General features: G+C 35.9%; 2 protein-coding genes across 5 annotated transcripts in view; one reads left to right on the forward strand and one right to left on the reverse strand.

The window, feature by feature from the left end:
* Positions 1 to 27536, reverse strand: DIS3 (DIS3 homolog, exosome endoribonuclease and 3'-5' exoribonuclease; the record flags this gene model as incomplete). 4 transcript variants are annotated; one of them, XM_082365945.1, is made up of 22 exons in its annotated part: positions 1 to 1097; positions 1728 to 1850; positions 2528 to 2686; positions 2812 to 2980; positions 3089 to 3303; positions 4679 to 4835; positions 6719 to 6805; positions 9322 to 9449; positions 10937 to 11021; positions 11109 to 11173; positions 12126 to 12227; positions 12493 to 12609; positions 12987 to 13133; positions 13715 to 13852; positions 13983 to 14096; positions 15283 to 15447; positions 16200 to 16367; positions 23510 to 23583; positions 23994 to 24187; positions 25116 to 25192; positions 26631 to 26714; positions 27309 to 27536. In XM_082365945.1, 22 exons carry the CDS (start codon positions 27534 to 27536, stop codon positions 1014 to 1016), a joined length of 2880 nt encoding a protein of 959 aa, XP_082222071.1. In that variant the 3' UTR covers positions 1 to 1013. The 4 variants fall into 4 exon arrangements, with proteins under 4 accessions (XP_082222071.1, XP_082222072.1, XP_082222074.1 ...); XM_082365946.1 differs by lacking the exon at positions 25116 to 25192 and having other exon boundaries at positions 26557 to 26714; XM_082365948.1 differs by lacking the exons at positions 25116 to 25192; positions 27309 to 27536 and adding an exon at positions 26978 to 27020 and having other exon boundaries at positions 26557 to 26714.
* PIBF1 (progesterone immunomodulatory binding factor 1) overlaps positions 27494 to 27642 on the forward strand; it is a 220880-nt gene continuing 220731 nt past the window's right edge. The window contains exon 1 of the mRNA XM_082365951.1: positions 27494 to 27633. The gene's annotated coding sequence lies outside the window, so the exon portion shown is untranslated. The remainder of the gene's footprint in view (positions 27634 to 27642) is intronic.

Here is a 27642-nt window from a genome sequence, read left to right on the forward strand (position 1 = left end):
TGTTTTAAGGTATCTCTTATCTCAAAATATTCTTGAAGACACCTATTTTATCATTAATAATCTTTGTGGTTGACAAGGAAGTAGGCACGGGCACACCAAGTAGCAGTACTTCAATCTGTTCCCTTTAATGTCTTCACACAACCCCTCCTTTCCTCCATAATCTGATATATATGCAATTTAAAAGCCATTGATTGCCTCCTTATTTTATAAGTAACATGATGTGATGTTTAAAGTGCCATCTCTATTCTTTCTTTGAACCCTAATGCCTTATTTTCGGGGAGATATTTGAGCTGAAGGTCAAGGACAATGATCACACTTACTATCTGGTATTAAAAAAACAACTATTTTTCCAGTTAGATCAAAATATTCTACTTCACCTTCCTTCAACACCCAATTCCCAAACATTCACAGCTGTTCAAGAACCACTAATAAAATGCAGGAGGCTTTTAATAGTAAAGGAACACTTAGTATAAGTCGGGAAAATTAAAAGTGGCAAAGGAGATTAAATGCTGAAGTCCCTGACAGCTCCTGACTTCATTGTCTTGAAATCTAAAAACTGCTGTACCGTACACTGACAGCTTTCAAGACTTAGAAAGAATAGACTGTTCCTTCTAAAAATGTTATATTTTCTCCATAGGAAAATTACAGTTTTTTTCTATCAACAGTAGATAATCAAATTACTTATGCAAAATTCATCTCCTCTTCAGTGAGCAGGTAAGTGCCCCCTTTAAATGATCTTTACAGGTCCCTCAAGTTGTTATCCTGTCACGATTTAAGTGATGCTTGTTCAATCGAGTTTTTCTGCATAAATAGTTCTGTTCAATCCAGAAAGGAAGCAGTATGATGGGACAGACACAGTCAACAGTTCAATAAAAATGCAAATTTTAAAAATTATTAAAATGTACTTAGAAGTAACAAACTGCATCACACACTTCTTAGGTTTACAAGTGTTCCCTCAAGATTTTTTTTTTTTAAGGAAACCAATCTTTGAAGTTTTTTTTTCTTGACTGTAGCTATTTTTGAAGCTTCTTCTTCTTTCTCTCTGGTTCACTAATGTCCATGTTTGAAGTATCAGTAGGAACGCTTATTCCTGGTATCTAAAGTAATGCAAATGGGAAAAATCAGTGAGTAAAATAAGGAATAAATCTCATTCTCATCTTCCCCTTCCCCACTGACGCTTTTAAGTTCAAAAAGATGCAGGGGTGGTAGGGGGAAGAAGGAGCAGTAGATTTTCCGCACGATGTATGTGTTGGTATATATTTCACACACAGAGGAACAGTGGTTCAGAACGTAAAAGGCAGACATGATCTCAGCAGGTAGAAGCATGTCATTTGGGAAGGGTGTGTTTAACCACAACGTTCAATTTATCCTAGCTGTGAGCCACTCTGTCAGGATCAGAGGCCTCAGGTGTGTCGGGGGCAGAACCAAGGTTAAGAACCAATGTCTTAGGTGAAACACACTTTAACTTGATCTTCAAAAGTGCAGATTTCAGAAAGAACTAGGCAGATCTCAGAGCTCCACTTTTGGCACCAAGGACCTCAGAAGAAGCCCAGATGCCTGGGTTCCCATGGCCTAAGGAAATCAGTGAGAAAATAGGATTTCCTATGCAGATATTTTTCCTCCACAATACTTACAGGATTCTATCCTTAAACAGAAATAACTTATGACTATATCACTCTCTTTCACAAAATAGGTACTGTTTATTCCACCACAACATGGACACTTACCTGTGGTTCTACCAGGGACATTCGGATTTTCTGATGCTGAAGATTAGAAGAGTCTAACATGATTTTCACTTTAACTTTATCAAATATATGAAACACTGTATCTTCTATTTTAAGTGATGGTATCTAAACAAAACATATTTTAATTGCTTTCTTACACTTGAGGCTTGGTTCTAATTCTTTATAATTTATCTTCCATATTAACTTAAAAGTTTAAATTCTAAAAAAACTTCAATATTTATTCAGCATCTAGGTGTTCAACATAACAAAAACCACTGGTCTAACAAACTCACATACATATGACCTAATTATGTGCAAACCTCCCCCTTTCATTAATGTGGTCCCAATATATATTCGTTAACTGTAGGATTCTCACCCCTTTAATTAGCAAATTGTTGGTGTTATACAGGAGCACAAAGGTAATGTGGGCAGAATTTATTGTTCTGTAGTTCTACTAAGATTAGGGAAGTAGGGAGTGTGTCAGGTAAGAGACACTTGGAATTGGTTGAAAAAATTCCCTTCTTGGAGCCATTTATTCCTTTACTTTAATCCATTTGTCCACTAGGGACAAAGCATAATTCAAGTTTTCCTTAGAGGGGAAAACTTTACATGGTATAAAAGAAATCAAGAACAACTTTTGTATATGGGAAGATATACTGAGCCGAGAAATTGTGAGTAAAAAGATAAGCTTAGCTAGCATAAAGTTCTGTAGGGTACAAAAATAATTTTACCCTTTATAGGTACCATTTGCAACTGTCCCCCCTCCAAAAAAACCCAAAATAAAAACATTAGAAATACTGTACCTCATCATCATAAGTAAGCCGTGGCTTTGGTTTGTCCTTTTCTTCAAAAAACACTGTGCCTTCTAAACCATACTTTGGAATTAACACCACAATAGCATTCTTTCTCACAAATAGAATATAAGCTTCTTCACTTACTATTCCTTTGCTTTTGAAAAATAACTGTAAAAAAGCATACAACCTTATCAAGGATTGTCTTAAAATATTCTGAAGTTAACAAAAAAAAAATTCTGCACTTTTAAGTGAACGAAACTTCATTTCTAACATTAGTGACAGAAGGCAAATACCTGGGTATGAAAAGACACAGATGCACGCTGAGCGTACTGTGCCATTTTGTGCCGGAAATTGAGATTTTTACATAAATCTGCAAGCTTGTGTTTGTCTGTCAACTCTGGGTAAGTGCAGTCGGCCCCGACAGCCACAGCCAACAACCGATGAACGATGATGTCTGCGTATCTAGATATATGAAGGAGAAGTAAGAATCGTGCTATGTTAGCATTAAAATGTCCTTTTAAAATTTGAAATCAACTATTTCCTATCTCTAATTTCATAAGGAAAAAGTACCTTCGGATGGGTGAAGTAAAATGTGTGTATATTGGGGATGCTAAGCCATAGTGATGAAAATCAGTATCCATTCCAGAGCAGAAGTACACAGCTTGCATCATGCAGCGAGTTGCCAATATTCTTAACAGGGTGTTTAGATATGGGAAGGTAGGTGAATCAGCCCGGTCCAAAGAGTCAGCCAAAGCCTTGGCTGTATCAGTTTTAATTTCCAAATTCTGTGGATAAAGAAGAGGGAAAAAGCATCATATTAAACATTTTAAAATCAGTACCAGCATGTCTTGAAAATATAACCAATCAGATTGAACAAATATGGTGTTTTTTGATCACGTAATAAGTGTTTATATCTTTTGTCCTTAACCTAGGAGAACTAAAAGTTATAAAAAGTAATGGTTGTTTTTTGCAACATTAAACCTTGAAATTTTCTGAACGCATTTGAAGGTACTACAGTATCAACATTCTTAAGCAATTTCAAGGGGAAGAGGATACTGGGAGCACTAGTGCTATCTCTCAAAGTCCAATCTGTACTTGCCTTATCTTTGTTGGGGCAGAAAAAAAATCAAAGTAGATCTGGATACTTTTCAGCATATCTGGATTTTCCCTGCAGAGAGTTTCCCTCCATCCAAAGTAGAAGTAAAGACCAGAGGCAAAATAAAACTGTATTGGTTACTACAGCTCAACGTGCTGATACAGCAAGTAGCTGCTTGTTTTACTTTGGGAGATGAGGCAAAAATACTTATATCCTCCTTCCTCTACCCAGGTCATAGAAAGAAATAGGACAGTAAGGGAAAATTCTCCAATTTACAGTACAATGCTTGGAGCAGAGGAGAAGCTGATTCTGTTCTGATGGATATGATAGGAGCAGGCCCACCATAAAGGTCTGAAAAATCAGAAACCAACGTCATCCTGTTAGAATAATACCCTGAAATCCAACACTCCTTCTTCCAGCTCTCTTCTGGACAGGAAAGATGGGGCCTGAGCAAGTGATCCAAAGAAAACCAATGTAAGCCACAGTCATCCCAAGGGTAGGGATAATCATGCCTAAATAAGTCTACTAACCAGAGGCAGGGAGTATAAGGGGGTAAGGAAATGGGTGCCCTTTCTATGTTTTTCCTTTTTTCCACATATGCAAAAATGGACTTCTTTCTTAGGGACATGACATAAAGAGGGCTTAAGTGAGTTGAAGATAAAGAGAAAAAAAAACTATCTCAAGTCTCTAAAGGGAGACAGTTCGGAGGAGGCATGAAGTAAATAACACAGGTATAAAGAACATGTGTAAAGTTTGGCACAGAGATATGGAAGAGCTTAATACGTTCAGGATATTATAAATAACTTAGTCTGGAAGATCTGGCTTTAGTATAGGGCTCTCTTTATTTAAAGACATTAAAGGATTTTATTAAACAAATGATTTCAATGTGGGAAGAGATGACCACACCCAAGTTAGATGACTTCTTTTTTAATTAAAAGAACTACTGGCATATTTTTGCATCAGGAGACGACAAAATTTTTATGGAAAGGTAAATATAGACTATTCAGTGCAATGGCTAGATTACTACACAAATACAGATGCTTTTTCAAACTACGGGACCTTACCTTGGATTTACCTGCCTTAACAAGAATTTCGTAATTTGATGGAGGGGGAGCAGGATGTCTTCGAAGCAGAGCATGCTCAGAAAATTCTTCGTGAATTTTTTTTGCAACAGAGATGTTGGCAAGTAACATAAATTCTTCCACCATGGAATTTGTTTCTCTGCCAATGGCAAAATCGTTAAATAAGGAAAAAGAATGAGACTTCTATATATCATTCACAGGTTACCTTCTCTACCAAGAGATAATGAAAATTCCTATGTAAACATTCATGTGTGTGCACATGTGTTTTTTTAAGAACTTAATATCCCTTTCATTTCTCAGCTGCTGTGCTAACGATCTCTTACTATGCATCTACTCCATGAGTAAATCTCACGCTAGAAGAGACTTTACAAAATGGCATTAAAAAAAAGAAGCTTTACTAACTCTAGTAATATATAAAATCTAAATCATAAGCATTTTCACCTCTTTATACTGAGTACAAAGAGATTTTTATTCAATTATAAGTACACAGAAATAAAGTTTTCTAAGAATTAAAAGCTATTTAGGTCATTTTGGCTTTAAAAAAATGAAAACTTTCACTAATAACCTTTCACCCCAAAATGAAGAGATATTTAAAATAGCTATTTTGGGTGCTTATTATGGCCCAGGCATTGTGCTATAAGTGCTATATACATTGTGATATGTGTGTGTGTATACATACACATATACAAAACATATACACACATATGTATATATATATGGACATAGATATTAGTCCTGTTTTGCAGATGAGAAAACTAAAGATGTGTAACATTATTCTCTTGCTTAGGATTAGAATTATCAGTAGAAACAGGATCTGAGCCCATATAACCTGACTTCAAAGCTCTTAACCAACGTGATATTGTTTTTCGCTCTACATAGTCTATGTCCACTTAAAATTTAGTTTAGTAAATGATCTGTGTTCTGTTTAATAGTGCTTTCTTTCTCCCAAGTTACTGAACATGCATTATTAATCTGTCATTCATGTTTCCATTTTTAACAACATCTTATAACTTCTTGACAAGATTCCTAAAATATATTAATTTTTTTTTTTAATATTAGGAAGACTTCTAATCGTACCTTTAAAACTATGGGACAATCTCTTAGAAATGTGGTTTTTCTTCTTGGTAAGAAGAAATGGGTGATGTTCTACTTTGGCAAAACTAGACTCAAGATTTTCCTCAAAAAAGCCCTTGGTATTAGGTTCGCTGTTCCTATTAACATTAGACTTATTTGCACAGAAATTCACCCAAAGGTATTTTTAAATTTTAGCTCTAATGCTATAATGCACACACTGGTCCTAACTAACAAACTTGAGTATATTCCCATTTTTAATCCTTGGTCATCTACTAGAAAAGTGTAAATGCATGATTAATTTCAGATCACCTTACATAATAGGCATGGAAAAGAGGCCTAACTCTGATTTCATCAAAACCAACCCTGCCTCCTAAATCTTAGCCCAAATCAATAAAGCAGTAACAACAATACCTAACCTCTGACTATTCTTCACAACACCCTATGAGGTAGGTACCATTACCAATCCTACTTTACCGACAAATAAATCGAGTCATAGAGGGGTCAAATAACTTGTCCGGAGTCACTGGCAGAAGTGGGATCCAAATCTAGGCAGTCTGGCTTCAAAGCCCAGTGTCTGGCCACTATTCTATCCTATCACAGTATATTCTCTATTAAATACTTAAGAAATTAAGGAGGGCAATCTTCCTTTACTTACCATAGCTATTACTAGTCAAGTTCTAATACACCACACATTAAGACAAACCAAACTGGCAGTTTTCCTTTTATAATATTTATCTTATAAATAAGATACATAAGTTTTATATAAGAAACGCTAGAAAGTGAAATCATTTATTTTTCTCTATATTTCATAAGTAATAAAAACTCTGTAGAAATCATAACCCTACTAAAAATAGATATTTGGGGTACAAATATGTTTTACTAATATATATACTAGATATTACATTAAAATCAAAATCTTATCTACTACCCATCAAAAAAATTGCATACCTAAGTTCCTTGGTCTGCAGATCTATAGGATCATGAGTTTCACTGTCCATGTGGAATCGAACTTCTGGAGAAGAAAGAGTCAAAGCCCTAAATAAGATAAAGAGGTGAATCAGTCATGTGAGCAGTAACAGATATAATTCTGGAAGTGATTCCTTTAAAACAGAAAATGATTAGAGCAAGTGCATAACAGTTTTTCTTATGAAAGCTTTATGACCATCTGCTAAGTTTTATGTTCCATTTTCACGGATAGCCTAATATTTTACAGTTCTAAAATGCATTTAAAAAGGGAGGACAGTAGCAACACAACAAAATGAGTCCTTGTGTATCTCAGGATTTGAATGACTTCTGTACCGAAACTGAGTTTTTACTTAGCTACAAGAGTTTGTAGTCAGTTTTATAAATAAAGAAGGTAATCAATAGTATTTTATTTACTACAGGAAACAATGTATTCGGGTGAGGGATGGTGGAGAGAGGCAAAAGGGAAGCTGCCATGGGTAGATCAGTAACATCAGAAGATCCCCAGATCGAAAGTATCTTCCACATACACTCAACCAAGGAGAGGAGACAAACTACAACTAATGTCACAAACACTAATGGCTATTAATATCTGAGTGCTGTGGGTCAGAGAGTGCCCTAGGCTAAGTGCTTTACATGCACAGTTCATTTAATGATTTGGCAAGTTCTCCTTTGAAAAGTAAATTCCCACAAGGCAAGGCAAGTATTATGTTTCTACACACCCTGATGCTATTTTCATCAGGTCAGCTCCAAATCAACCTAAAACTAAGAATTTTAATGAGGCTGGGTAACTTTGGACAATCACAAAGAAGGGAAAAAGATGATTTGGGGCAAGTTAAGTGGGATTCCAAGTCCTTTTTTCCCTTGACTCTTCACCTTTATTAGAAGAACTACAGAAGAAATACTAGATAGGGAATCCCGATAAATATTCCTTTCTTTCCATGCATAATTTACAATAAGGTTCTAAACCACAATTAATCTGTGTTAATCAATACATCTTGACCTAAAGAGCAAGGTATACTAATCACATTTTGATCACTTTTTCTTCACAGAACATTTAAAACATGACATTTATTCTTTAACATAGACATATGATAGATATAATTTAAGACACAACATATCCTTTAAGAAGGTGAAAGACACCAATTTTTTACTGATTCCTTTCTCTATTCATCCTAAGACTGAGAAGACTCGATATGTTTTACCAGTAGATGACTATCTATCAATACTTACAAAACTAGAAGTACAGTGTTCAAGTTAACGAAATATCTTTCCTGTCCTAATTAGAGGAAGCTGTTACAGATGCAAATTTACATCTCTTACTTTAAAACTGCCAAAATAAATACAGTTTTAATTTGTTTTATTCACTTTGCTTTTACAACAAACATTCTTCTGATGCCTGGCATACTGAAAACCTTCAATAAACGAATACTTGATGAAAAATGTGTTGTTTTGTATTACAAAAGAAATCTAACTATACTCCTCTTATTTACATCTTAATGACAAACTTGAGCAATAGTTTCATTGGGTTTTACGACATCCAAATTATCCTTATACAGTTCCAAGTTTCATATTAAGGATCATAAGAAAATTCCCAGAAAACTGAAGTGTGAGTAGAGATAGGGTTGGCTCAGCATAAATACCTAGAACAACACTGTCCAGTGGAACTTTCTGCAGGGATGGAAATGTTCTCAATCCACCTTGTCCAACATGGTAGCCACTAGCCAAATGTGGCTACTGAGGACTTGAAATATGGCTAGTGTGACTCAGGAACTGAATTTTTTATTTTCTTTAATTTTAATGAATTTTAATTTAAATAGGCACATCTTATGAAAACAGCACAGATCTAGAGTTTGCAGTCCCCAACAAAAACACTTTTAGTAACTACTTGTGAACCTACCCTGGATGGGCACAGGAGCCCAGAGACCAACATATGAAAGGCTCAAGTACCTGCTTTACTCTGACAGCTGATGATGTTTTTCAAGAATCAAATTTCTTCTAACTAATTCAACAAGTTTGGGTACTTGGATACTCCTTAAAACTCCTCTGCAGTTCGGCAAATGCCATGATATAACAGCTAAAAGATGTAAACCTGCCACTATTAATCAGATCTTTGGAAAGACTGCTTCTAGGTAACTCTTAATCATTTAAAAAAATGAAGGTGTTGGATTAAACAATCTCTAAAATCTCTTCCAACTCTAAGTGCAAGAAGGACTTCGTCTAAATTTATTTAAACATCTGAAAACCAATGTTCAATCTTGAAACTCATTTCTAATTAAAATCAGGAACAATCCATAGAACAGTCTTAAGACAATCTTGCCTTCCTAGAATTTCTTCAACACCTTTAACTCAAACATATCAAGATCTTTGACACAACAGAACTCTTGAATAAACATCAGTCCAGAATCAAGCTGCTAACATTTAAAAAGGTATCTAGAAGAAATGGAATGTTTCTACTTGAGTCCCTCTTCAGCCTATTAAATAATTCATCCTTGTCCATGATAAAACACTTTAAAGAGTTCACAAGTTATCTTAATACCAGGATAGGTGAATTAAGACAAATCTTAATAACTATTTTTGAAATGTACCCATTTTCAATTCTTCTTTTTTTCAAAATTTTAGCTAGTTTATTTAGTCCACGGAGACTAGTAGTAATACTATCATTCATGGCTGCTGAATCAATTCTCATCTGAGCTTCAGCATATGTAAGGGAAGCCTAAAAAAGAAACCATATGTTAATACAACGCTTATAAAAACTGCCTTACTATGTTCTCCTATTTCCACTACATAAAATCCATGATTTCAGAAAACCTAAAATCAATAACAAAAGAAGAGATTCCTATCTATAATATTTATACTCCACACCTATGATTTCTGGTTCATTTACTCTTATCTGATGCATTACACAACATAAGCGAACTTATGTTAAAACAAAATAAAATGGTAGAATTGTTAGTAAATAGTTTAAACTCTTTACTCATAGTTCAGTTAATGTATAAATACTTAGGTAATGTTAAAATAAAATAAAAGGAAGGTTAGATCATTCTCTGATAATGACTGTAAAGTGAAATCCTTTCCAGAGAACCAATACTGCCTTTCTCACTGCAAATAATTAATAAAATTGTAATAGTCTAGACATCATGTTTTATAGGAAATCTACTAAATACCCAAAATTAAGTATTTAACCTAAGAATCAGAAAAATCATAGTAGAAAACATTAATTTCTAATTACAATCCAAATATACAAATGGTACCTCTGTTCCTATTTCCCTCCTTATGGAAAATACCATTTTTTAGCTTTTTTTTTTCCTAAGAAGCTTTTTGAGTAAAAATCAGGAATAGTATAAGAGAGTTAGGTGATGCAGACCAGGTCAGATTCTTGGGAGAACCAACTTATCTATTAGGGGATAAGAGTTCTCCATCTAAAAATGTTTTCTGTTATATGTTTACTAATTTTTTTCATATAATTTTGTTACACTGACCAAGTCTAGGAGAATTATAAACTCATCCTATTTAAAAATACTAATCTAGGAAAATTTAAATCATTCACACATTATTATCTGTCTGTTTAACACTGCTTTCTTTCCAATCACTAGCTGATTAGAAAAGAATGATGTCAAAGGGAGAGAAAAAGCAGGTAAACTTGGAAAACAGATCATTGGAAGAAAAGTGGTTTGGCAAACATCAGAGGTAGATTCAGGGCAAAATAAGAACACAAGGGAATCTGGGGAAAAGTATAAAAAAAAGGAGAAGAATGAGAAAAACATAATCTGGCTCCATTCTGTGTGAACATTGATCTCAGGGTAGTCCTACTGGAATTCAACCATGATTTATGACATTATTTCAGTGAGAAAATGTGAGGAACAAGGAGACGGTGTACATGCCATCTTTTAAAATACTAACCAGTTATAAACTGGGACAACTTCAAACACTGGAGTCCCTGAGTTAGGGCTAAAAGAAACCTACTCGGTCTCCTCTAGTATAGAGGCTTCGTAAGTTTCTGAATACAGGAAAACTGCCACATAAACTCATTTCTAAATAACAGCAAAAATTAAGCAAATAACTGAAAACAACTAGATTTTGCTGCAACACCGGGCAAAAACTTCTTCTTATTATTAATAAGCCTAACTTTTTCAAAACGATCTAGAACATTGTTAAAAGCACCAAAGATGTTAAACATGAAGTAGTAACCATGAAACCAACCTTTGAATTAATGACACTTTTGGTAAACCTTGTTTTTAAGATTTCGGCATTGTGATTCATTTCCCAAATACAAGAAAATGCCAACCTATGAGGAAAAATAGATGGTATCTGTTAATGGGAATCAGTTAAAGTAGTAAATACTATGTTTTTATGAAGAAATGTGCATAAATACCTGTCAACGTTAGATCTTAGGGAACATAAGTTAGAGCTAAGCAACTCTGGAACCATGTCAATCCTCTGGAACAAATAAAATAGAGTTGTGGATTACTGAGCTGTCTCCACACGTTTTTTGAGGTTCTACTCTTAAATATCAATAGCATTGATCTTACAAGGGGAACAAAAAGGCCTTTGTGAAAAGAAGTGAGAAAATGTGAAATAAAAAGTCTATTTCTAGAAAAGTAGTTACACACAATTTTTACGAGAGGGAAGCAATGAAAGAAAACTGGATTTCATGTCAGTCGGTCTAAGTGTAAGTTCTCTACACTACCCACCTAGCTGTGCTCTGAAACTTTGAAATCTCTGGTCTGTACAATACGTTTGTACTAGATAACAGACACAGGCCCTAACAGCTCTACGACTGGACCTTCCTCCAATACTTCACACAAACCACAGGGTGTTTTCAACATTCTAAAAAAAGAGAAACACTAAATTTTTATGGAAAAAAGCTACACAGAAGAACTTTGACAACGAATTTATCACAGACTAAGCTTAACTTTCCCTTCTACTTTCACAATTTTTCTCTGTAAGTTTATGGGAGCATACTTAATGAGGAATAAATGGTAAATTGTGACAGAACAGACTCGACTTAACTATATATATAAGAAACAGAAAATATATTAATTACCCACCAATAATAAGTTAAATGCTACACAACAATTTATATCAACTACATCTACTTGTTATTTGGGTCACTCAATAACAAAACAATTGCAATATTTTCACTGATTTAAGGCCATCTTATTCTATGTATGTCTTTTAGCTAATTCATGTACTATTCCAGACTGTTCAAGAATCCAAAAGTGCCCATGATTTTGACAAACTGCACAATTAACAAAGTAGTAATTCATATTTCACTATATACTGAGGCTGTCCTCTTCTCAGGAAATACGTCAGATGGTTTTATTATTAAGAATAAAACAGATGATGGAAATGATGTATCAAAATTCCACTCTAAATTTAACATACTTACCTTTTCACAAAGATATACAGTTGTTCCCCTTCTAGCTGATTCTTGATCCAATGCATTTCCTGGTCTAATAAAATAGCTAACATCAGCAATATGAACACCAACCTTAAAGAGATAAAAAGGATGTCAACATGCTTAATTGGGTAAATGTACTAATGGAGTTCTAATGAGAAGACATACGGCTAAAAGGAAAAAGGACCTTAGTCACAGTTACCATTTCAATTTTTTACATGCCCATTAGTCTCTGCAGCTACAACTGACTCTACTTGAGACATAAATAACTCACAAACAAATTCTACAATGGGTCAAAAGAAAATTAACTCAAGACCAGTACTATATTTGGGTAGAACGTCATTATAATTATGAATACCTCCAAATTTCCATTCTCAAGTTCTCTACAATGGAGAGCATCATCTATATCAGTACATCCTGGGGGGTCCACACTACAAACACACAGATGTCTCAGGTCTTCTCTGTTTTTCATGTCCTAGAAGATGCCACATTATTAAGAAATAAAAAACTATTTTGGTGGTACAGATGTAACACAAGCTCTTATGCAATCAACAATATCTATAAATGTTAAAAAAAACAGCTTTATTTCTTAATTGTAACTGCACATCATGATTTATAACTTGTGAACTCCTCATCTTTGGAAAATCTGACATAAGCTAATGTCTGTCCCCTAGAAAAGTCTGTCTTTCAGTAAAGCAAATGATTTCCATGATACCTAAGAGTTCTGTACCAAACTAAATGCAGGGGAGGAGGGGACTATGGTTTCTACATAGTTTTAAAAGACACATACAGAAATCAAACAAAATTAGTAGCTCAGATACAGTGATTCACTAAGAATTCTTTTCAACATACCTTCTCAGTGATGCGCCAGGGCATCTTTGGTAGAAGGCTAAGAACAGCCTGTGAGAAAGGCTGATGGGGAACATCATGCTCAAGTAACAAAACTTCTGTTTCAGTCTCTTTGTCTCCGACTTCACCTAAATTTTTTACAAAGTGTCCCTAAAACCAAAAGATATTATTAGAAAGGTGTATTTTACAGCTTTCTGTTTAGCAATTTATACTTTACTATCACATTAAATCCCTGAACATTTACATATCACTTTAGTATTTCTAAATGTTCTCCACACTTCTTAAAAATGACAACTAGGTAAATTAAAGCTAAAAATGACAAAGACTTCTCAAGTGATTTATGGGGGAGACTTCCCAAGGGCCCGGTTCTCATATAACAAGGTGTCTGTTTATTTCCTATTATTTTTCAAGTTTAAAATGTGCTTCAAATATCCTACCTTCCAAATTCGTTTATTTACAATCTACTTAGGTCTCAAATGTTGTTTTTGTAGTTGCTGTCACCAGAAGTTATTTGTTAGGAAGTTTGAGTAAAAGTCACCAAATGATTTACATTGGAATTTCCTAAAATTAAGTTTCAAATTGGACGTACACTTATCAGGTAACTGTGAAATACTTCTAGATCTCAGTATGTATTTTATACAAAAGCAGATTCTATTTTCAGGAAAAGAAGCAACTTTATTCCCAAAGTTTTAATTAAATATTCTAAAATAAAATGATTAATTCAAGCTTACATTTGGATATCTGGAATTTCTGGGCCAACCATCAATAGCAACAATAATTCTCTGCCCTTCTAATGTAGAGGCCTGTCTGGTTTCTATCCGAATTCTAGGGATTCTCTTTTCAGCAGGAGTAAAGAGATGTCTTCTTGACTAGAGAAAATTAGGAAAAAAGATTTTACACATACAAAAAAGGCTGGGGATGGGGGCAAGGTCAGGGCTCTACTAAGTTCTATTCAATGTATTTCATTTTTTATTACCTAGCAACATGCTGTTTACTCACCTCTTTAATATCAGACTTGGAAAGCATGCCACAATATGGTCTCCAGTTCCTTCTTATTATTCCAACAACTCTACCTGTAGGCTTTAACATTTTTTCACTTACAGCAGTCTTAAGCTGAGATGTAAAAATAAAAGTAAAAATCTTCAGTTATCTTTCCTGTAAGGATAATGAGACAATTTCCCTTCAAAATTAGAATACAGATACTTTCTCAGGCAGTAAATTATGACATAAAACTACGGAATTTTGATGCTTCAAAATTCTAGGCAAGAGCATGTCAAACAAAACTACAAAAACAGTTCCATGATAAAGCACTACAAAAAAAAAAAAAGAATCAAAAAATGAAAAGTAACTGAATAAATATGTCAGAACTGGACTCTGCAGTTTTAATATGAAGACTTACTGACTTGCACACATGTGCGTGCACACACACACACACACACGCACAGGTCTGGTAATTAAAAGACTAGGATTTTAGTACTAGTTTTCAATAATTAGCTGAGTGGCATTTATTAATTCATTAAAAAAGAGATGTATCTTTAAAGGTTCATCCTTATCCAAAATATAAACCCCAACAAATAATAGTTCTTATTAGAAATGGCAGAAGAACCTTATGGTATTTCACCTCTAACACTCTCCTATGGCCTGGACTCTGCAAAGATAATGTTATAGTAAGACTCCAGAATAATGAATATAATTCATATAAAGAGAACTACTACTAATGTTGTGTGAATTCCAATTACTTGTATTATTCTTTTAATTCTAAAATGGGAAAATAAATGGGTCATATCAGGTAGACTTTAGGTCATGAGAAATAACTGAAAGCACTCTCTTCATAATGAATATGGTAACAGAGAAGGAATTATTAAACAGACCCATTTGTAAGGGCCCAGAAGTACATCTCTTATGCTGAGGGAACTTTAACATTACATAAACGCATTTCAGAAAATTTAAAATTTGTATTTACTTAAACCTCACTAATTCAGCCAGATCGTACACCTGAATGTCAGAATTCAAGTTTCATACTCAAGTCTTTTTGTATTTAAACCTTTGTCTTATTTGAGCAAAGTAAGACATTAATATAAAGGCAGACTACTTAGAGGAAAAGAAATCAACTATGTGTATGACATATATTATTAAACTGACAGAACTATAATTTTATTCATTATAAATAATGAATAAAATAAATATTAATAAAATAAATCTGAAAGCAATGAAACTTGTTTAATTTTTTCCAAAGACTACATTAACAACTTATTCAAAGCTACACAGACAAAAAAATAAAACCTTCTTGGTTTCATACAATGCGTTCTCTCTCCTCTTCTTTCTCCATATCATCTTCATTTTGACCTTCATCAAGTAGAACCACAGAAGATGGTGCTACCCATTGATTCTTTGGAAGAAGCTCCACAGCCACAATATCTTCATGAATAGCTCGGTTTAAATTTTTAAGTCCTTGTAAGATTATCTGTTGAAACAGCAAATGACACATGCCCAGATATTTTCAAAGGCAATATAATAATGGGAAGGTTGCCTACAGAAGTTTAGATATATTCTGATGTCTCTATGTTTCTATTTCCCCTCCTTTATGTATTTTCTTCCTTTATAGTGGGGCCCTTTGCTCTGCCCTCTTAATTTCTCAATAGCAAATAGAAAACACATGGTCAGAAAATACAGGTTGTGTTCATGGCTCTACCATAACTCTTACATTAGTACCACAATTTCTTAATCTCTCTAAATCTCAGGGTCCTGATTGGTAAAACAAAAAAGAGAGTACCTACTCTTACAGGCAGAGTTGAAAATAAATGAAATGCAGTGTTCAAAGCAATGAGACGAGTACCTGCCCAATAGTCAGCACCCCAAAACAACTGCTATTTGCTTTAAAGTGTGTGAAGCTCTCCAGAGCAATTATACATTATGTAAATAGTATTTCCCACAATAGATCATAATACAGAAAATAGAGGTACCATAGTGGGGTTTTTTATTGATTAGATTTTTATTCTCTTAAAAGTGGGTTAATAGTTCTTTTCCTCAATAAGCAGTTTTCTGAAAAAGTGATTAATTCTACTAGTATCTATGACCTTTCACATAACTTTCTTCAAGCTGATAAATTGGGAGGATAAAGCAAATTTAACTTCTTGTACAAAAATGTGAAACACTTGTGGAAAAAAATAGAACAGAAAACATTTTAGTGTAAAAGGAATTTATGCACACACTTGCCTCTTTATTGTCTTCAGTGTCACCATGAACCCAGACTGTAGCTTCTAAGTAATTTTCCCTGCTGGCTCTAAATGTCCCTTGAAGGTATGTACCAGATTTTATGCCTTGTTGTAGCTTACTTAATGGAAGATGCTCTGAAAATATTATTTTTCCACTTTCTATTTCATTCTGTGAAATAAACAAACCAAGAGATATAGTTAGTAGTGAGTCTTTTGTATGCTCCATATACAACTATTAACACCATCAGGTATTTTTTAAAACCATCATCCACATTATGGTATATACCACTGTATGAATTGGAATGAACATAGCACAGTAAGAAAAAAAATGCTTTCTAATCTTAGAAATACACAAACATTTCCATTTCATTACATTTAGGTGTCAGCTACAGATGCAGAACACTAAGAAACTCTGTGTACCCCCCTATCCCTACCCAGGCCTCCTGGAATGAAGGTGTGTAGTTAGGTGATCAAGTGAGCGGGTAGGTATGTAAAGGGTAATGGAAAGCCTCAACTGCATGAAAAGACTGTGGTTCCTGAAAGCACAAGAAAAGCTATTTTTATTTGGATTATTATAAACAGCTAAAGCTGTTAGATAGAGGTAGGCTGGCATCTACTGTAGATCCACCACAACACCTTCCAGGATTCTCAAAGACCTCAACATCCAAAATCCTGATTGCTTGGCTTCTTTAATTTTCTTCATTTCCTAAATTTCCTACCTTCTGAGGAGATCACTTTATACCTTCTTTTTTTCTGCTTAACTCTCCAAGTTCCTTGTCTTCCTTCCTCACTCTCAGATGAAGGACCTCCATCTCCACACTGAGAATCAGAAGCAGTCACTCGAGACCTACTTCACCTCCCTACCGCTGAATCTGCTCACCTATGTGCATCTACCTATCATCTCCTCTCCTCTATTCAAGAACTTTGTCCTATAATTACCTTCTCTCTCTGGAATCAAATTTCCCCCCTCTCTACTATAACATCCTCACCATCATATAAACTAATATAACCTATTTTAAAAAAAATATGGACCTATTAAATACTATGATCCATTAAATAAATTAATTAATGATATGGTCTATTAAAATACATTAACTGATTAATTATTCCCTCATAGCCCCATCCAATCTATCACCAACTCCTAAAATCAATAAAATATTTGTATCAACAAAATATACCCAATATCTGATCTGACTACTTCTCACCACCTTAACTGCTGCTACCATGATCCAATTTTCTGTCTTGTCTCCCAGGGGTACTAAAATATCCTCCTAATTGGAGGACCTTGCTTCTAATCTATTCTCCTTAGAGCAGCCAAAAGGATATTACTATCCTCCTGCTCAACAGCTGTCTAGCACTCATGGGCTAAAATCCAGTTTTTTTTTTCCATGACTCACTACACCCTAAATGATCTGGTCTCTACCTACGTTTCTGTCTTCATCCCTAACATTTTCTCCCTTGCTCACTCCATCCCAGCCACACTTTTAGCTATTTCTTGATCTTGCCAACTTATTCTAACCTCAGAGCCTTTGAACTTACTGTTCCTTCTGCATGAAATGCTCTTCCCCTAGTTAATGTTAATACATGGTTAACTCCCTTACATAATGTAGCTAAAATGTCTCTGTCTCAAAGCAATTTGCTTTCTTAACATCCCTCCTAGCTCAGTTTAGACATTACTTCTATCAGGAAGCCTTGACATCCCAAATTGGGGTTAGACGCCCTTGCTAATAAGTTCAGTCAGTTCTCCTATAATGCTTGTTTTGAAAACACAAATGTGTTCCAATGCAATTGATATATTAAAAAATACCAGGTGACAACACAGGAGCACCTCAATACATAAGGCAAGTGCTAACAGCGATAAAAGAAAAAATCGACAGTAACACAATCATAGTAGGGGACTTTAACACCCCACTTTCACCAGTGGACAGATCATCCAAAATGAAAATAAATAAGGAAACACAAGCTTTAAATGATACATTAAACAAGATGGACTTAATTGATATTTACAGGACATTCCATCCAAAAACAACAAAATACACTTTCTTCTCAAGTGCTCATGGATCATTCTCCAGGATAGATCATAGCTTGGGTCACAAATCAAGCCTTGGTAAATTTAAGAAAATTGAAATCGTATCAAGTATCTTTCCCAACAACAATACTATGAGACTAGACATCAATTACAGGAAAAAAATCTGTCAAAAATACAAACACATGGAGGCTAAACAATATGCTACTAAATAACCAAGAGATCACTGAAGAAATCAAAGAGGAAATCAAAAATACCTAGAAACAAATGACAATGAAAACACGACGACCCAAAACCTATGGGATGCAGCAAAAGCAATTCTAAGAGGGAAATCTATAGCAATACAATCCTACCTCAAGAAACAAGAAAAATCACAAATAAACAACCTAACCTTACACCTAAAGGAATTAGAGAAAAAGAACAAAAAAACCCCAAAATTAACAGAAGGAAAGAAATCATAAAGATCAGATCAGAAATAAATGAAGAAGAAATGAAGGAAACAATAGCAAAGATCAATAAAACTAAAAGGTGGTTTGTTAAGACAAACAAAATTGATAAACCATTAGCCAGACTCATCAAGAAAAAAAGGGAGAAGACTCAAATCAATAGAATTAGAAATGAAAAAGGAGAAGTAACAACTGACACTACAGAAATACAAAGGATCATGAGAGATTACTACAAGCAACTATATGCCAACAAAATGGACAACCTGGAAGAAATGGACAAATTATTAGAAAAGCACAACCTTCCGAGACTGAACCAGGAAGAAATAGAAAATACAAACAGACCAATCACAAGCACTGAAATTGAGACTGTGATTAAAAATCTTCCAACAACCAAAAGCCCAGGACCAGATGGTTTCACAGGCAAATTCTATGAAACATTTAGAGAAGAGCTAACACCTACCCTTCTCAAACTCTTCCAAAATACAGCAGAGGGAGGAACACTCCCAAACTCATTCTATGAAGCCACCATCACCCTGATAGCAAAATCAGACAAAGATGTCACAACGAAAGAAAACTACAGGCCAGTATCACTGATGAACATAGATGCAAGAATCCTCAACAAAATACTAGCAAACAGAATCCAACAATACATTAAAAGGATCATATACCATGATCAAGTGGGGTTTATCCCAGGAATGCAAGGATTCTTCAGTATATGCAAATCAATCAATGTGCTACACCATATTAACAAAATGAAAAAATAAAAACCGTATGAACATCTCAATAGATGCAGAAAAAGCTTTCGACAAAATTCAACACCCATTTATGATAAAAACTCTCCAGAAAGTATGTACAGAGGGAGCATACCTCAACATAATAAAGGCCATATATGACAAACCCACAGCCAACACCATTCTCAATGGTGAAAAACTGAAACCATTGAAACTAAGATCAGGAACAAGACAAGGTCGCACACTCTCATCACTATTACTCAACATAGTTTTGGAAGTTTTAGCCACAGCAATCAGAGAAGAAAAAGAAATAAAAGGAATCCAAATCGGAAAAGAAGAAGTAAAGCTGTCACTGGTTTGCAGATGACATGATACTATACAGAGAGAATCCTAAAGATGGTACCAGAAAACTACTAGAGCTAATCAATGAATTTGGTAAAGTAGCAGGATACAAAATTAATGCACAGAAATCTCTTGCATTCCTATACACTAATGATGAAAAATCTGAAAGAGAAATTAAGGAAACACTCCCTTTTACCACTGCAACAAAAAGAATAAAATACCTAGGAATAAACCTACCTAAGGAGACAAAGACCTGTATGCAGAAAACTGTAAGACACTGATGAAAGAAATTAAAGATGATACAAACAGATGGAGAGACACACCATGTTCTTGGATTGGAAGAATCAACATTGTGGAAGTGACTATACTACCCAAAGCAATCTACAGATTCAATGCAATCCCCATTAAGCTACCAATGGCATTTTTCACAGAACTAGAACAAAAAATTTCACAATTTGTATGGAAACACAAAAGACCCCGAAAAGCCAAAGCAATCTTGAGAAAGAAAAACGGAGCTGGAGGAATCAGGCTCCCTGACTTCAGACTATACTACAAAGCTACAGTAATCAAGACAGTATGGTACTGGCACAAAACCAGAAATATAGATCAAAGGAACTGGATAGAAAGCACAGAGATAAACCCATGCACATATGGTCACCTTATTTTTGATAAAGGAGGCAAGAATATACTATGGAGAAAAGACAGCCTCTTCAATAAGTGGTGTTGGAAAAACTGGACAGCTACATGTAAAAGAATGAAATTAGAACACTCCCTAACACCATACACAAAAATAAACTCAAAATGGATTAAAGACCTAAATTGAAGCCCAGACACTATCAAACTCTTAGAAGAAAACATAGGCAAACACTCTATGACATAAATCACAGCAAGGTCCTTTTGGACCCACCTCCTAGAGAAATGGAAATAAAAACAAAAATAAACAAATGGGACCTAATGAAACTTAAAAGCTTTTGCACAGCAAAGGAAACCATAAACAAGACGAAAAGACGACCCTCAGATGAGAGAAAATATCTGCAAATGAAGCAACTGACAAAGGATTAATCTCCAAAATTTACAAGCAGCTCATGCAGCTCAATATCAAAAAAACAAACAACCCAATCCAAAAATAAGCAGAAGAACTAAAAAGACATTTCTCCAAAGAAGATATCCAGATTGCCAACAAACACATGAAAGAATGCTCAACACCACAAATTATTAGAGAAATGCAAATCAAAACTACAATGAGGTATCACCTCACACCAGTCAGAATGGCCATCATCAAAAAACCTACAAACAATAAATGCTGGAGAGGGTGTGTAGAAAAGGGAACCCTCTTGCACTGTTGGTGGGAATGTAAATTGATACAGCCACTATGGAGAACAGTATGGAGGTTCCTCAAAAAACGAAAAATAGAACTACCATACAACCCAGCAATCCCACTACTGGGCATATACCCTGAGAAAACCATCATTCAAAAAGAGTCATGTACCACAATGTTCACTGCAGCTCTATTTACAATAGCCAGGACATGGAAGCAACCTATCTGTCCATCGACAGATGAATGGATTAAGAAGATGTGGCACATATATACAATGGAATATTACTCAGCCATGAAAGGAAACGAAATTGAGTTATTCGTAGTGAGGTGGATGGACCTAGAGTCTGTCCTACAGAGTGAAGTAAGTCAGAAAGAGAAAAACAAATACCATGTGCTAACACATATATATGGAATCTAAAAAAAAAAAAATGGTTCTGAAGAACCTAGGGGCAGGACAGGAATAAAGACACAGACGTAGAGAATGGACTTGAGGACCCAGGGAGGGGGAAGGGTAAGCTGGGACAAAGTGAGACAGTGGCATGGATATATATACACTACCAAATGTAAAATAGATAGCTAGTGGGAAGCAGCCGCACAGCACAGAGAGATCAGCTCAGTGCTTTGTGACCACCTAGAAGGGTGGGATAGGGAGGGTGGGAGGGAGGGAGATGCAAGAGGGAGGAGATATGGGGATATATGTATATGTATAGCTAATTCACTTTGTTATAAAGCAGAAACTAACACACCATTGTAAAGCAATTATACTTCAATAAAGATGTTAAAAAAAAAAAAAACCAGGTGAATGCAGAAAACTGCACCTAGCTGAACCAAGCTGAATCCACACGTGCACACACACACACACCTCTCAAACATCTATCAGTTACTTCAGATCACTGTGTTTTACGAGCCACACCATCTTCATCTGGTGTAACAACTTTCTGTTCAAATTTAGATAACCCTCTTTTCACCACTTCATGAAGTTTCTGAGTGTGTCCCTAACCACATTTTCCCTTAGCTCTGTGGTTTTCATTATATAATTTTGCATGGCACAGTGACTTCGAGGAACACACATGTGTTACAATAGAACCGACTGTAATTTCACCATATCCTACACTCACCCTACCATAGTGCATAATCAAATACTGTGAATCACCAATGTTGGATTACTCCTTGTTTCTTCTTCTAGACCAGTACTATCCAAAACAACTTTGTGATAAAGGGAGTGTTCTTTTTGTGATCTCCAGTATGGTAGTCACTAGGCACAAGTGGCTCCTGGATGCTTGAACGTTGAATAGTACAACTGAGAAACTGAAGTTTTAACCTGAATTAAATTTAAACAGCCGCATGCAACTAGTGACTACCTATTAGACAGGATAATCCTAAATCTGTATTCTAAAAATCAAGCCCAGCTTTTATTTTCTCGCTTCCATTTAGTGTTGTAAAGTAGCTGGTTGAAGACAAGCAGGGGTGGAGAAAATGCTGTGAAGACTGGATGTACGTATAATGTTCTATTACATAAAACCAATTTTTATATCAATAGTATCTACCATTTACATTTACCATAGCTGTTTGCCAGGCACTGAGATAAGAATTTTATTAATACAACTGTTATCACCTCATTCGACCCTAATAACACTATGAAGTCATTATTGCTAAACACACTTTACATACAAGGACATATCAGCTCACAAAGTTTAATGGTTCCCTCTCAAGTCCACTATTGCAGTGATCCCTTTTCTCATCCCTCTGCCTCTAATCTTGCCCTTGATACAATGCATCATCTTACAAATCGAAATTAGAGTAGTCTCCCAAATAAGTAACAATTCTGGTCCTTCTCCTCTGTTCCTCCTAGACACACTCTCATCCACCTTTAATGTCTTTTAGCCTGACAATATAAGGTAGGGAGCCCAGAGTCCTATCTGCTAACTTCTCTTCGTAGCAGCCTTTTAGGGAGACCTTTATAAGACAGTTTAAAAATTACTAACAGAATAAATTGTTAAGTCCACACTATCTGGCCCCTTGCCTTCCTGTTCTACCTCTTATGACCCCCTCCCTCCTCCTATGGAATTGATGCTACAGCTGTATGCTCTCTGCAGTGCCCACCACTTCTCTGTTTGTCAAATACCTACTCCTTATCACAAGCCAGCCATGAATTCCTTCATTTATTAATCAAACAGATAGTGCCACCTTGTGCCAGGCCCTACTCGGGTTGCTGAGGCTATATCAGTAAACAGCGCTATTTGAGAAAGTCAAGTCTTTAGGGATGGCATTTTGATAAGAAGCCTATTAGAGCCACTCTTGTTGTTTATAACCCAACTCCTATTCCAATTCCAGCTTACCCACCGATATTCCAATTTTTAAATTTGGTAACTATAAGCCTAACGTCCGCAAGTGGTTACATTAATATTTTCACTTTTCAAAAACAAAATAAAACAAACTCAAACATACCCCTTCTTCAGACAAACAAGCAAGACGATCTATGAGTTCAGGGTGAGCAGTTAGGCTTTTTACATATTCTTCACCTGAAAAATAAGTTTTTTGTTCTTGATAAATTCAAATGTGTTTATATCCCCCTTAGATATGTTTTTTTCCCTTTCTTTTGTTTGTGACAGTACATACGTCAATTTTTTTTGGGGGGGGGAAGTCCTCTCTGTTGAGGTGGTCACACCCAAAAGGCAGTGGGTCAAGTATATCTATAAGCTTTTATTGCTAAGCCAATTCCAAGTCTTGATAAGGAAATTAATAGCCATTGGTGGCACAACTCACTTAGCTTAGAAATGCTGAGAAATCAAAAAAATACAAAAATATCACATTTAGTTATATAGGACTATGAAAATACCAAATGGTCAAATGAACATCTGATTATGGGCCTGATAGTTTTTATATGCATTTGCAAACATCAACTAAGAGTCCGGTCTCCATGGAGACTTACAAGTGAAAGCTGGTATCCCTTCTTCTATGGCTTTCTCTTTGTTTTTCCTGTCATTGGTTATGAAGATAACTTGCAGCTGATTCTCTGCCGACATTTTCTTCAAATGTTCGTTGTACCACTTTGCTGCTACTCGAATGGCTCTATCATTCCTGTCATTAGAAGTTTCTCCCTGTAATTGTTCTACATAAGTTTCTCTAAATGTAATGGAAAGGGAAAAAAAGAAAGAAAGAAATGGAAAACAACAGAATCAAGCACCTGTAAAAAGTCTTAGGACATAAATGCTTAATAATTACTAAACTTAAAAGTCAACGGTACATCTTTTTCTCTTGAATGTATTCACATTTACACCTCAGAGCAGAAACAAATAAGATCCTTCTAGTCACGTTTCTAAGACAACAACTTGCTTGGAAAAGAAGAAAATCACATTAATGGAGCAATAAAAAGACTAAAATAAATTTATTTCACCAGAAGAAAAATTCAAGATCAGAATTTCTACTTCAGGTTGGGACATTAAAAAAGTAACAGTTTGTTGGAAAAAAACTATACTAAAACTTCACAGGTCTGATAATGAGATTTCATTCAAACTGTAGATTATCAGGAATTCCTAAAAGCTAATTGTATGATTAGATGATTTGTGATCATATGATTAATCTATAGTTATTAAATACATAATGCACGTAAATTATCCATGGTAAATCCTGAATAAGTGACAAATGCCATCTAGAGATTGAAAGACCAGATACAGATATGATTGCATATTCCTTCTAAGTCTATCCACTCTGAGCTATCAAGTGTCAGCATACTTATTTCTCTAAATCTGTTCTTCGAAGCCAAATTTAAGTACAATAACAAAATTCAGCACAATAACTTCTACCTACTTCTTAAAAATTATAGGCTCAATTTTAGAATTTTATACTTATATATATGGTATCTTATTATTCATCATTAAATACACCTGATAATGCTTTGAAGCTTATCAAAGACACTCATCAATTTTTGAATTGGTTTTAGCATGACTGAGCAACAATCTTACATGAGACTTGCTCGAGTGTCTTATTCTTCCTGTCTACCCCAGCATTGCTAAGCTCTATTCACTGCACTTAAGCTAACAAAATTGCTAACCTTGGATTAAAAATCTGATGATCACGCTCCACAGAAACTAGGTCTTTGAGTGCCGGAAAACAGTGAAGCTTCTGTTTCTGGATTTCGAGGAGGAGACAGAAATAAGAAGTCTACAGGTGCTCTACTGATGTTCTTTATAACAACAGTATTTAAGTGTGGGGTATAAGAATAAAGAAGAGAAATTTGAGAAATTAAATATTTTTAATTTGCATATTCCAATGGGATTTCATTATTACATCTACTGTCTAATCTAGCAGTTCTCAACCAGGGAGCGATTCCCCCCCCCCCCCCCAGGGGACATTTCACAATGTCTGGAGACATTCTGGGTTGTTACAGCTCGGTGGATTGGTGGGGGAGGGGAGGTCTGTTACTGGCATCTAGTGCATATAGGCCAGGGCTGCTGCTAAACATCCTACAATTCCTAAGACAGCCTTCCCATAACAAAGAATTATCCAGTCTAATATGTCAATAGTGCCAACATTGAGAAACTCTGATCTAATAAAAGTAAACTTAGGGACGTCCCTGGTGGCGCAGTGGTTAAGAATCCGCTTGCCAAGGCAGGGTACACGGTTCGAGCCCTGGTCCGGGAAGATCCCACATGCCACAGAGCAACTAAGCCTGTGCGCCACAACTACTGAGCCTGTGCTCTGGAGCCCGCGAGCCACAACTACTGAAGCCCTTGTGCCTAGAGCCCGTGCTCCTCAACAAGAGAAGACACCGCAATGAGAAGCCCGCGCACCACAATGAAGAGTAGCCCCCACTCGCTGCAACTAGAGAAAGCCCGCACGCAGCAATGAAGACCCAATGCGGCCAAAAATAAATAAAATAAATTTATAAGAAAAAAAAAGTAAGCTAGGACTCATCATAAATTATTTATGTAACATAAGAAACAGGCAATATCATATTTTCTAAGATCACACATTAAGTTCAAACAAAGGTCTTGAATCTGAAACATAAAGAATTCTATTTCTTAACCTTATTGTCGTCAATATGATCAGTTATAAGGTATTAGTTTAACTTTTAAGTGCCCATTAAGAATATATCTGCTTTATATTTTTAAAGCTTTCCTTCACAAACTCCTATATTTTATTAAACTATGTTGGTTAGTCGTATAATATGGTATACCAGGAACCTAGGCAAATCTCATCTTCCAAACTCCTACTGCTCGACTCATGCTAAAACCAATTCAAAATGAAAACATTTTGGAAATTAAAGTACCTATCATAGCCGAGGAGCCAGGAGACTTTGGTTCTGGGTTTGACCCAATCAATGCCTATGTGACCTTAGCAAGGTCTATAAACTGTAAGAACCAAATATTACTCCCAGAAGTATGAAACCTATGGTGTATCTTCTGACGATGTCACAGATTACCGCCAGGAACTCTCCCCCCAGTTTACCTAATTCTATAGTTTCCTGATAATTGACATCATTTCCCCCCTACCTATGGTGCTCGTTAGTAAATGTATAGAAATGCTTCTCCTGGTTATTAGTCACATCTCGGATTCGTTTATATACCGGAGCACTCCGATTTCTCACTTCTTGGAGAACTGTTTGTAGCACAATGACATTCCTGATGGCAGGGTCCTCAAGGACATCAATCTTTTAAATAAATAAACAAATAAATGAAGAGTTAATTTTTCCTGTGTTCATTCATAAATTGCTTCTGTTGAACGTGAAACTCTGCCGGTTAAAAAAAAAAACACTAACTGTACATTAAATAAGGAGCTATTTTGCAATAGAAAACTCTTCAGGTCCATTAAGGAAGTACACATGTAAATAGGCTAATTACAAAACTTTGTAGAATTAACTTCATTAATAAAGTAATACGTTGGCCCACATAGCTTTCGTTCGTAGGCACTTACAAGCTGCCTGGGGGTCGCAGGCTGGAGGCCACAGAAGCCCAGGTCCCCGACCTCCAGACATTAAAATCTAAGGCAGAAGAGACACCAGGAGTTAGAAAATTTACGTATTTAAAATTCCTGTAACTCCAAGAACTCAAAAAAAAAAAAAACCAGAACAGTACATGGAAAAGAACCTCGGCCTGGGGGGCAGGAGGCATAGGTCCTGAAGGGGTTTGCCTCTCCCTAAGTACGTGATGTTGCCCAAGACGCTCCTCCTGGGGCATCAGTCTCCCTATCTCCCTTTCTCCTGGTGGCGCCGCTGTGCCCGCGCTTCGCCCGCCTACCGGCGCACCTGGTGGAGCAGCACGTTGGTGTCAGGCAGCAAGTAGTGCGGCTGCGGGCAGACGCTGCTGACCCGATCCAGGGGCTGCGGCTCGAGGACCGTCCCCTCGTGCGCACCGCCGCACGCCGCGCATCCAGACGCACCGCAGCCTATGTCGTCCCGCAGGTAGTGCTCGCGCACGATCTTCATCACGCCGCCCGCCCGCGTCTTTTTTAAGAAAGTCCTGGACTTGAGCATCTTGCCTCGCGGCTAGGAATCCCGACCCCCGACAGCGCTCTTCCGGCGGAAAATGTCAAGCGTGGAGCCCAGTGGCACAACTACACTTTACCCAGAGGTTTGCTCC

Source organism: Balaenoptera borealis (assembly GCF_965194805.1).
Source record: "Balaenoptera borealis genome assembly, chromosome: 18".
In the NCBI taxonomy this organism is placed as follows: Eukaryota; Metazoa; Chordata; class Mammalia; order Artiodactyla; family Balaenopteridae; genus Balaenoptera; species Balaenoptera borealis.